Genomic DNA, 12,091 nt, shown 5'->3' with positions numbered 1-12,091 from the left:
TCTCAGGACACATTTTGTCACCTAAGCAGCAGGATGTGACCACTTTAGGAAGTTTTCTTACCCCCACCCCCAAATCTCTACCATTTATAATTCCTTCTCTGGTCCCCAACACTTACAGAGTACTTATTATATCCCAGGCCCTCTTCTAAGCACTGTACACATATTACTTTATTTAATTCCCCCAAATCTATATGAAGTTTTATTATTATCCCCATTTTACAGGGGGAGAGACTGAGGCACAGAGAAACTGAATAACTTATGGTCAAATCAAGTGTACTATTAAGTTGTCAGGAGTCCCAGTTAAAAATGGAAGTACCCCTGTGATATTGGCTTGTTAAGTCATAATCAGCTATGAATATAAAAACGCAAATCAATTTGTGAGATGTGTTTTAGCCCATGGCTGATCATAGAGTCTGCTGAGCGAGGGAAGAGACCCAGGACTGATTACAGTTGTCACGATAAAAGGAAAAGAAAATGGAGGACAAAATGCTTCAAGGCCTTGACAGGGTTGCCTAGAGGGAGACTGAGAAGTTGAATGTACACTCAGAGGAGGGAAGGCAGCTTCAGAGGAACAAGGCAGGGAGAGGATGACAACCAAGGACAGTGTTACCAAAAGAAGAGAAAGAGGCCATTAAGAAATAAACTTAGCTTATTTTCAGTTTTTACCCAGAGAAAATCCTTCCTAAAAAAAACCTCCAGTCTCTTAACCAAAACATAAGCCCTGATTTGTGTCTTCCTTATAGCATCCTCAATGTCGCAAGTATTTAGTGAGCTATTGTTACCATGATGCAAAACTGAGTACTTCATTACTCCCTCCTCTATACCACCCATGGTATTTTACACTTACTACTAATATAGGAACTATCACATTAAACTGTCATCGTTTGTTTACATCTATGAATTGTGAGCTTCTTTGGATAACATTCTGGCTTTCACATAGAAAGCCCTCAAATTATAACATGAGACTGACAGACTACATTTGTAAGACAACTGAGCAAGCATTGGTCCAATAAGAAGCCACACGTGCTGCTGGAATAACTGTATATCCATATGGCAAAAGTGAACCTTGGCCCCTGCTTCACACCATATATAAAAATTAACTTGAGATGGATCTTAGATCTAAACATAAAAGCTAAAATTATAAAGCAGGAAAGTATCTTGTGACTTGGGAGTAGGCAAAAGTTTCTTAGACAGGTCACAGAAACCATAAAAGAAAAAAAGATAAATTAGACTCCATCAAAATTAAGGAATTCAGCTCACCAAAATATGCCATTGAGAAAATTAATAGGCAAGCTACAGGCGGGGATAAAATATTCAAAAAGCATATCTGACAAAAGGCTAGTATCCAGAATATATAAATAACATCTACAACTCAACAATTAAAAGAAAAAGAGCAAAAGAGAGAATGGGTAAAAGAACTGAGCAGATGCTTCCCAAAGAAGATACACAAATGGCCAATAAGTACATGACAAACTGCCCAACATCATTAGTGATCAGAAAAAAGCAAACTAAAACACTGTGAGATAACTTTACACATCCACTAGAACAGCTAAAATTCAAAAGATTTATAGCACCAAATTTAAGAGAGGATGTGAAGCAAACAGAACTCGCATACTTTGTTCATGGAATGTACAATGGAACGACCTCTTTGGGTAAAGATCTGGAACTTTCTTATAAAACCAAATGTAAACCTAACATATAATAAAACAACTTCACTCTTTGGTATTTACCCAAAAGAAATGAAAATAAATGTCCACAAAAGAGACTTGTATAAGGATGACCATAACAGCTCTATTCATAATATCCAAAAACTGGAAACAGTCGATTTATCCATCAATAAGAAAATGGATTAAATTACAATATATTCATAAAATGGAAGACTATCCAGTGACTAAAAAAGAGAATAAATTGCTGATGCATGCAACAACATGGATGAATTTCAAAACCATAATGCTGAGTGAAAGCCTCACACACAAGAATGCATATTGCATGGCTTATGTGTAATTCTAGACCAGGCAAATATCTGTGTTTTTTTAAAAACAACAACAACAACAAAGTATAATTATTGCCTCTGGAAGAATGGGGTTAGGGATCGATGGGGAAGGTGAATGCAGAACCTTCTGGGGTGCTGGTAAGGTTCTGTACCTTGAGATGGGTATGGGTTATATATATACATTTGTCAAGACTCAACCAGTGTTCACTTAAGATTTGTGCATTTTACTGGGTATAAACATTACGTCAAAAGGGAAACAGGTTGAAAACAAATACTGAACCCTAGATCTGCATGCCGAGATATTGAGGGGAATGTGTATAGATGTCTGAAGTTGGAATTTGTCAAAAATATAAGCTGGATTGATGGACAGATACATGGTAAGCAAGTATAGTAAAATGTTAGTGGTAGAATCTAGATGGTGGATAGGCTTACTGTAAATTTCTTTCAGTGTTGCAATATGTTTGAAAATTTTCATGATAAAAAAATTTCATGGTACAAAAAAATTAAAGAACTCACCAATAATTAGGCTCTTGATCTTAGTTTTTCAAGGTCCTGTTGACATGGTATGTCTTTGGTGATTGAGGCGAAGAATTTCTTCTTCCAGCACAGAAACCCTAAAAGTACCGTTCTCTAATGGACTAGACATCACTGGGTCCCTGAAAGAGATTTGAGCTTAAAGGGACAAATTTGGTGAGGGTGGAGCTTATGCCTCTCTTGACACGCTTTTGTTACATTAACAGAAATGTTTTCTTTCCCGTTTCTAAACGCTACTCTCTGTTCTCTCTTGCCCCATCACTCTCCTGTGTAGGAATCTTCCTGCCATACTGGACTGGGTGAAGACTCAGAAGCCTGGAGCCCTGGGTGTCAACATCATCACGTCTGACTTCGTGGACCTGGTGGACTTTGCCACAGCTGTCATTGAATTGAATGACCTCCTACAGGAGGATAGAGCTTTGGCTAAATGCTGATTTAACTTGCTATTTAACTTAATATTGAAGTTGTTGATCCAGGCTAGAGTTCTGAAGGGTTTCTTGTTAAGTTGGCCCCTGGGCAGTGATGGTGAAGGGAGTCAGAGGAGGGGACATTTTTTTTTCCCCTCCTCACAGGGCCATTTGGATAAAATTACAGGGCTTTTAATTGCATTTTTCCCAAATGAGACTTTGTAAAAACTTAAGTCCGAGGGAAGAAAGCATGTTTCATGTGATCAAGGTCAGCGTCTCCCCAATGGCATATGATGTTGAATGTAATATGGAAATGGGGTTTCCAGGTTCCACTGGGGTATTGAGTGTCCCCTAATTGGCCCAGTTCCCTGTTGTCTTCTGGGATGTTGTGTTTGAGCCAGAGAGAAGGCTGAAGCAGAAGGGCATTCCTGATCCGAAGGATGGCTCATGGCAGGCGTGGACTGCCCTGTGCAGTGGCTCTATCACCAGCCTGGGGCTCTGAGCGGAGAAAGGTCAAGCACCAGTTTTCTCTAAGCATGTTAAACGTCACCACTTCTTCCCCAAGAGTAAGACGTATTTATCACCAAGCTATTTCAGCCACAAGCTGTCTTGCAGTGCTTGTGCTGGTAATTGGTCACCTTCATTCTTTAGATAAACCGTGCATACTGTCCTCGGCATCAGAAACAAGTGGGTTTGGAGCTGTTCTGTAACTCCTTGAAAACAAGACTACCTCGGGGACATTTAGGATGATGGTGTGTCCTCCAGTGAGAAATACCCAGTGTTGGAACACTTCCAGTTTGTGTCTTGATTGTTCTATTTTCTGCAGGTTGTTTTGAGCCTACTAATCACCACTGAAGGAGGGCTTTGAAACTCAAGAGGGGATTTTTTTATTATTATTGATAAGAGGTGCTTATCTATAAAGAGCCCTCTTGTGTTTTATTTATTTATTTATTCTTTTATTTATTTATAGGTTAAGTATCTTCAGTGCTTCTTACCTCAAGAGCACTCACAAAGGAGCTTCCTGAACTTTTCTCACCCAGGCCAGATGCTGCCACGGTCCTCCTCCCCTCCACAGGACCACGCATCTCAGGACCATGAGTGACCTCTGACTCTATTATAGATGCTGTAGACGTCCTGCCCCCCACCCCACCCCATCATGCTGGGGACGGTGTTCGTGTGTGCGTGTGGTCCAGACCCGAGAAGCCACTACCAAGCCGTGCACTGGAACAGAAGATGGAATGGGTCATGAAGAGTTCTCGGTTTTTGAGGAAAACCCTCTAGAAGAGGGATGAAAAGGAAGGTGCTAGAAAGAATACTGGCCCCAGGAGTGTGTGTACTTCAGTGCTCCTCAGAACTCTCTGAGAATCCTTAAGGAAGTGTCATCTTCTGGATCCTTAAGGCTGAAAGATAACACGGAATCCCGGACGGCTGTGTGCATTTATACAGGTGGTTGGACCACCTCCCAGCAGCTTCCCACTCCTGTTCTCCGATGCTCATGGCTGGATTTTGCATGTTGCCTGCCATGGGGATGTCCTAGCTGAGCTGTTAAGAGCACACACACACCCCTGACACTTGGTCTTCCAGCCTTTACATTGCTTAAAGTAATTTAAGCCCCAGCTGAGGACGTCACAACGCAAAGGCCTCTGGTTTAACTGTTCCTTCTCTTGCATTTGAATCCCTCTCCAGAGATGGTTCTGGAATTTTATTGTCAGTTTTTTTAGGGCCTTCTCTGGAAAGGAGTGAGAAAGTGAGTACCCTCACTTTCTTAATTTTCCTTCAATTCTGATATTAAACTGCAGTGACAAGCTCTGAAATTCCCTAGCCTACCCTCAGGGTTTTATTTGTGTTGTCATTATTTCATTTTGGTCTTGATTTTAATACTTGGTCAATTGCTAGGGACTAGATCATTTCCCTTCTTTAAGCCCTTTGTTACTTGGCAAAGAGATATGGAGGCAAGAGGAGAATTTTTCTGCTCTGTTTTATTTGAGCCTTAGCTTTGCCCAGGTGCTATGAGGCCAGGTGTGTTGACAGGTATCTACACAGGATGCCAGTGACACCCAAGGGCTGCTGACTGTTCAGTGAAATGTTTACGTGATTTTCTCCTTTAGTGTTAAAATATATAGTTGCACTTCACTTGGGTTGTAACATTTAAGTGCACCTCGGTGTTCATGACAAAAAAGCACAGAAAACCATACCAAGGTCGCATGCATGGAGTCTTGCTCTTTGTGGAGGGGGCAGGCACTCACTTCTTCCTGTTGCTTTGGGTCGCCAGCCTGGCCTGCACTCTGAAATTCTGCACAGGAGTTCTGGAAGATAGGAGGAGGATTATTTACAGTTCACCCTTGGTAAACACCCCTGAACTGGCAGAATTTCTGCCCCAAGACCAAGTTGCTTAATATATTGTAAAGGATGTGCGTGTTCTGCTCCTTGACCTCAGGCCAAGCAGGAGACTCAGTGATGGGACTGAGGGAAAAGACACTTTAGGTCTATGACTCATTCTGCAACTGCCAACAATAAAAAATTGTGACCTGATCACATCACTTATTCTCACAAGGTCTTGGGATTTTTCGGATCAAACAAGGCGATCGTATTTGCTCAGAATGAACTTCAAGATCAGCGAAAAAGCTACCTGATTGAGCAAAAGAGGACTTTCGTTTCACAGGATTTGGGGCCACGTTCATTCTGAAATGTAGACTGTTTTTCTTGGGCTCCCAGGACCACTTCCCACATGGCCACACCTCCATGGCTTCGTGGCAAAGGGGACAGTCACAGGTTGCAGTTAGTGTAGAGCAGTGTTTAAAGGCTTGAACTTTGAGCCTTTTAGAGGTACCACCGCGGTTTCATGGGTACAGAAGATATTCTTAGGATTGGAGAAAGAGGTCAAGGTGGAATTGATGGAAGGGAATGATAAATTATTGAAGATTAAACTTTAAATTAACGGCAGATCTAAAAGGGTTATGCCAAAAATACTACGTATTTGCTGTATTAGACTCTATAGTAATTAAGTGTAATTATTTTCCTTAGTGCTGAGTCCAGACCCCTGCATTCTTTTTTTTTTTTTTTTTTTTTGTAGTACGCGGGCTTCTCACTGCTGTGGCCTCTCCCGTTGCGGAGCACAGGCTCCGGATGCGCAGGCTCAGCGGCCATGGCGCACGGACCCAGCCGCTCCGCGGCATGTGGGATCTTCCCAGACCGGAGAACGAACCCGTGTCCCCTGCATCGGCAGGCGGACTCTCAACCACTGAGCCACCAGGGAAGCCCTCAGACCCCTGCATTCTTGAGAACAGTTAAGCCACAGCCCAAACCCAGGATTTTTATATAAACGCAAACAAAAGCACAAGATCTGAGCCCAGGTAATGATCACCCTTAAGAATCCTACTTCTTCTAACATGACCTTATATTCGCATCAAAAAGTTTATCTTTCTGGGCTTCCCTGGTGGCGCAGTGGTTGAGAGTCCGCCTGCCGATGCAGGGGACACGGGTTCATGACCCGGTCCGGGAGGATCCCACATGCCGCAGAGCGGCTGGGCCTGTGAGCCATGGCTGTGGAGCCTGTGCGTCCGGAGCCTGTGCTTCGCAGCGGGAGAGGCCACAACAGTGAGAGGCCCGTGTACCGCAAAAAAAAAAAAAAAGTTTATCTTTCTGTTCAAGAAAACAATGTAGTGGAGCATTCTGGAATTAAATGCATTTCATGGTGGGTCAGAATTTTCTACTTTCATTTTTTCTGAAGTGCTGCCCACAGAGACATTATTATTACATACAATCCAGCTAGGGGGCTTAGTGCTAAACTAAAGGTGGAGAAACAGAAGAGATTAAGCCTGAGACGAAACTTTTGCTTCCTAGGAAGTAAAAGCACGATACAAATTTAGGCCATCTTACAGAATTAGTTCATGCCACAGATGAAGTTTTTGTAATGGCCTTCATTGGCTAATTGCAGACTTTTGCTGTTAGGTTCTGGGAAGTGGAACGGGCTAATGATGGGGGCACAGCCATGAGACCCCCCTCCCCTTGCAGAGCAGAGAAGTGATCCTGGGCTAAATCTGCCTTGGTTCTTTCATCTGGAATAAAAATGCTGTCTGCTGTTTCGCAAACCACAGTCAACTAGCTCCCGCAAAACATCAGGTCCCTAATAATTTAGGTGAAATGCCTGTGCGCAGCACGTGTACAGGGGCAGTAGTCTTCCTTGTGTGAGATGTGTAGAGAAATGCTACTTGGCTCGTTTATCAAGAGAGTGGCTTAGGACGACAGACTTGTCCACCAGTGGCACCTTTAGTGACCCGTCAAATGAGACGAGTAGGGCTGAAAGCAATATCTGAGCTAGGGAGGTGAGCTTTCCCAAATACATGCTAAATAGTCACGTTATGCCAAAAGGAAGTAAATAGAAACTGAAAACGTAAAACGTCCAAACTGACAGGAAGTTTATTTTGTACGGCACAGAACGTGGCTGTCCCCCTGAATTCCGCCACCTTCCCTGTACATCTCGCCCCTCTGCCTCAGACTGCTTCCAAGTATCTGCTACCAGGGCAGTGTCAACTCAGATGTTGCCTTGGGACACACAGGAGTGAACTGACTGGGTGATAAGTGAATTAGCTGGAAACTTTACCCTTAATTCCAAATGATAGTGAACAGCTCTTTACTGCTCCGAGAGCTCCACTGTCCCCTTATCCTCTGGCTTCCCCAGAGTCCTACGAGGAATAGTGACAGTAATGGCACTGTCATCGCTGAATTGTCCCTAAACCAGGGGAATAGTGTACAAAATGCTATTGATGTTGGCACAGTCTTAGACACTAAAAGTATTCTAAGATAACTCTCTCCTGCAGTGGATATAGTGTTCTAGTCTTTTCTCCAACAAAACTTGTTCTTAGGACTTTTCAAACTTGTTTCTAAGCCTCATAGTTTGGATAAAATACTTTCCTTCCCTTCACTGGGAATCCAATCCCACAGTCTACTGGAGTACCCCCCATCAATAGTCTACAGGCATTTTCCATCTCTTTCCCTCTCATCTCCGTCATAGAATATACCACTGCCTCCTCTTGTCTCCTGGTCATACTTGATCAGCTGCTAATTACTGTTAATCACAGGATGCTGGCAAAACTTACAATAAAAAGCACATACGTTCACTGATGTGCAAATGCACTCTTACCACAGTGGTTTTTGCACCTTACTCTCCTCAAAGGCATTATTCTGCACCCCTACTCGCACCCCATCAATAGAACTTTACCTGATTGGAGCCCAGACCTGGGGCCAGTACTTCATTCAAATAGTTGGGGCTTGCTCACACACTCTGAGCCCAGCGAGAAGCACAGCATTTTGAAAAGTCAAATAAGCCTTCCGTAGCTTTGTACATTTGCAGTTTTACATTTGTTATTAGGTTAGAGCACTAATAAAACTTCAGTCATAAATCTATCATATCAATATGATAAATCTTAGAATATATTCTAGAAACAGTGGTACCTTACTGCTATTATACTTACTAATTTCCACCCTCATGGTAATAAGTATTACATGCAGATCATGTATGCATTATTTGTATTGTGTATATGCCAACTGTAATACTTAACCTCACTGATTAGAAGATACAGAGATTGTCAAAGTGATAATAAATCTTGGTCAATTCAGATGATAACGTGAATCTGATAAATGCTCTGTTAGATATCATATTTTGTTCTTTATGCTTGTTTTATATGACAATGCATGCTGTTTGCTAAGTAAAAAAATACATTATACCAATTTTTAAGGTTAGAATGAAAATTTTACACATATGCTGCTTGATACTCTGAAATGTGTTTTGTGGCATAATTATCTTATTCATATGCATTTCGCATGGCTTTTTTTCCCCCTAGGAAATATTTGTTCAAATATATCTCTCTCCACGTTTCTGGTAACCTGGATTAAACTGCTTAATGCAACCTAAAACATTGTAAAGCCAGATTACCTCATTTTAACTGTGAAAAAAGTTTAGTAGATATGATGACATGATATCTTTTCTTGTATTTGATTTGAACTACCTAAATAGGCTTAAACCTAATAATAAATATAAAACTTTGGCAGGCAGTTTTCCTTTGTTGGTATGCAAATTTTATTATTGGCCCACTTCTAATTTTGTTTTAAAAAGTTACAGACTCAACATCAATAAAATACCTGATTATATTATATTGGATGAAGACCCTCTCAGCTTTGTCTCACACATACTGGAATTAGTTGCACAGGCCTGCGATTCCCAAAATGAGCTGTGCATGAAATGTACACAGTCTTGTCACCCATGCTTTTCCAAGCTTCACCCTCAGCACTTCAGCTATTTGTACTAGGCCTAGGCTCGGTCCTACTTACATTCATGTTCTCATTTGACCAGCACCTCTGGCCCATGTTACTCTGAGTGGTCACCAAATGCCCAGAAATAGAACAACGTGGAGATTATGTGTTGAGCATACAAGGAATAAATAAAAGTGGGCCTACAGTTTCTGTTGGCAATGAAGGTTTCAATATTTTCCTCATTCCTAATTCTTTTTAAGAGAGTATCTGAGGCCACTTAGTTTTGGTGAATTTCTCTTTTCGCCCTATCCCCTACAAAAATAATGAGCTGAGGTGAAAGTCCTGTTTATGGATTTAGCAGAAATCAAATTAATTCTAAGTAATTATTCATTTCATATAGTTGAATGTTAGAACAGGTAGTTAGGGATAATTGTATTTCTATTCAAGTTATCATAGCAAGTGAAGAACATAGTCATAGAATTTTCTGCCTGTGTTTTTAGTTATTGTGTAGTAAATCTACCATACTGTACTTTGGTTGGCTTTGATAAGCACCATTTCCAGTCATTTCCATTTGGTTTTAGTAAAAAACAACATAATGTAGACAGGGCTGTGTCCAAACATAAGCGAAGCAGGTATAACCTGCGTGGTGAAAGTGCAATGATTCTACTAGTCTGACTCAATTTCTGAATATACACTTGGGCTGAAACATTGCCCCTATGACAATGGAACTGTTGCATTATATATGAACCCTTTAATATCTAATCACAATTTGTCATATTACAGCTGGGTTATAAACATTCTATTTAGCACAGGAACTAAGAACAGGCATTTCAGAGATGCATAGACCTGGGTTTCTATCCCAACTAGAGCATGCCCTGGCCATGTGATCTTAGGCAAACTAATATCTCTAAGTATATAGGATACAGGACTAATAATACCTACTATGAAGGGTTATTGAGAAGTCCAAACAAGAAAATATACGGAAAGCAACTAGCACAGAGCCTGGCACATACTAAATACTCGAGTAACTATTAGTCTTAATACTAGGGTGGGGACTTTGCACCCGCCCCCTCCAAAGAGCACCCAGCACAGCCTCTTCTACATGGTTGACTGCTACCCATTGTGTCTACTGATAAATGATTTAACAGAAACCAATTAATGAGAGAGAAAGCAGATACATTCAGACAGTGAAAGAGAAAGTTGCACAATCCCTGGACCAAATATATTGATACATTGCTCAGAGAGTGGAATTCATACCACTGGTGGTCTGCAAAATGATGTAAGGTGGAAAGTGACCACATCCTAATAGCATTAATATCGTTAATCACTTAACCATTCTGATTAGTTGAGGGGAAAGTCTCAGCTTAGTGACAAAAATCTCTTTGACTCTTGTTTGTTCAGCAAAAACAAAAAAGATAATAGTATCTAACGAACATTAAATATCATTTTGTATTGTATTTATCTTTTGGTTACCTTCTCTCTGTAGCAAAGTGATCCAGGGTTTTTCAAGAGTGATATAAAATTTCCTTTCAAAATAAATTTAAGTTTTAAAAAAAATACTAGAAATACCCTTAAGGAGCTTACAGAAGAGCAGGGATAGGAAAAATAAGTAAGCATGCAATTACAATACAGTGTGATAAGTGATACGAAAAGGTAGAAGAGATTACATACTGGCTTCAAAAAAGTTTTCCAATGTAAGTAACCTTGACGAATAAGTAGCAGTTAACCTCATAGGGTGGAGGTGTGGGTGCAAAGGTGGGCATTTCTGTGATAAGGCACAGACACAAAAAAGAGCAAACATAGATATGCAGATAGTTCAGTATGGCTGGAGCACAGACATACAGGGAATAAAGAATCAGTTAATAGACTGGAGAGGTAAGCAGGGCCTGATCTCAAGAGGTCTTATAACCCATTCTAGGAGATTTGGACTTTATCCTGAGGACAATGGTGAGCCAATGAACATTTTCAGCACCTTTACATTTTAGAAATATAATACTTGCTGTAATGTTGACATCGATTTTGAGAGAAGATGAATTAAGCAGAGCTAACCTGATTCCTTTATAGCAGACTCCTCAGAGCCTCTGTTAATACATACTGTGAATGTGTGAGAGAATTATATAGCATAAAGCCCTTTCCAAACCTAAAAAAATTAAAAATAATAAATTTAAGTTTTTTTAAAGAGTCCACTGTGAAGAAGCTATGGGAATGACCTACGTTTACGATCCTTTCCAGCCTGAAAAGGATTGCAATTGATTCTACCACACTTTTGCCAAGAATTGGGTTTGGCTGGACTCTATTTGAACATCTTTACTAAATAAATAAATACATAAATAAACTACTATTTGAGATAGGGAATCACTTCTTTTTTTCATAAGGGAACTTTCTTCGTGTTTCCTGCAGAGGGTCTGCACTCAGACCATCTTCTCTCCACGTTGTCCAGGCAGCAGTTTAAACTTGGGGGAAAGAGGTCCTGGAGTCACTCAGTCCCACAGATGGCTGTACCCGGTTAGCACACAATGCAGAGAGCAAACCCCATTCCTCCAGCTTCAAAAGTGACTCCTTTTCTGTGACTCCCTGAGGCTGGGATGCTTGGATGTCCTGGATTTTTCTTGTGTGTGTGTGTGGTTTTTTTTTTCCCCAAAGGAATTCTTCTTGCTCAGCAGCCTGTTCTTTGTTTACCCCTCTGCTAATCTGCTCAGTATGACTAAAAGAGTGTTATTATCTTTAAGGCTTGAAACCTTTCATTCTCAAAGAGAGTGGAGGGTTGCAAGGGAGGGACAGTGGCCAAAGCCCATGTGCCTCAAACCTCACCCAGGATGGCCTGGACAAGTGCCAGTAAAACAAAGTGCTGGTAGGCCAGGGTGTTTGCACAGCTGGGCAGTGTTTGGGGACAGCAGGGGTGGGG

General features: G+C 41.1%; 1 protein-coding gene across 1 annotated transcript in view; it reads left to right on the top strand.

Annotated features, from left to right (window-relative positions):
- Window positions 1–3,247, top strand: part of PLCXD2 (phosphatidylinositol specific phospholipase C X domain containing 2) — a 45,721-nt gene extending 42,474 nt beyond the window's left edge. Inside the window, exon 4 of the mRNA XM_082625252.1 lies at window positions 2,802–3,247. Coding sequence (XP_082481378.1) covers window positions 2,802–2,961 — 160 coding nt within the window. The 3' untranslated portion in view covers window positions 2,962–3,247. The remainder of the gene's footprint in view (window positions 1–2,801) is intronic.
- Window positions 3,248–12,091: the final 8,844 nt, after the last annotated feature.

The sequence above is a fragment of the Mesoplodon mirus genome, assembly GCF_964341445.2.
Source record: "Mesoplodon mirus genome assembly, chromosome: 6".
Lineage (NCBI taxonomy): Eukaryota > Metazoa > Chordata > Mammalia > Artiodactyla > Ziphiidae > Mesoplodon > Mesoplodon mirus.
Note: the sequence above shows the minus strand (reverse complement) of the source record. Positions and strands in the feature narration are given on the sequence as shown.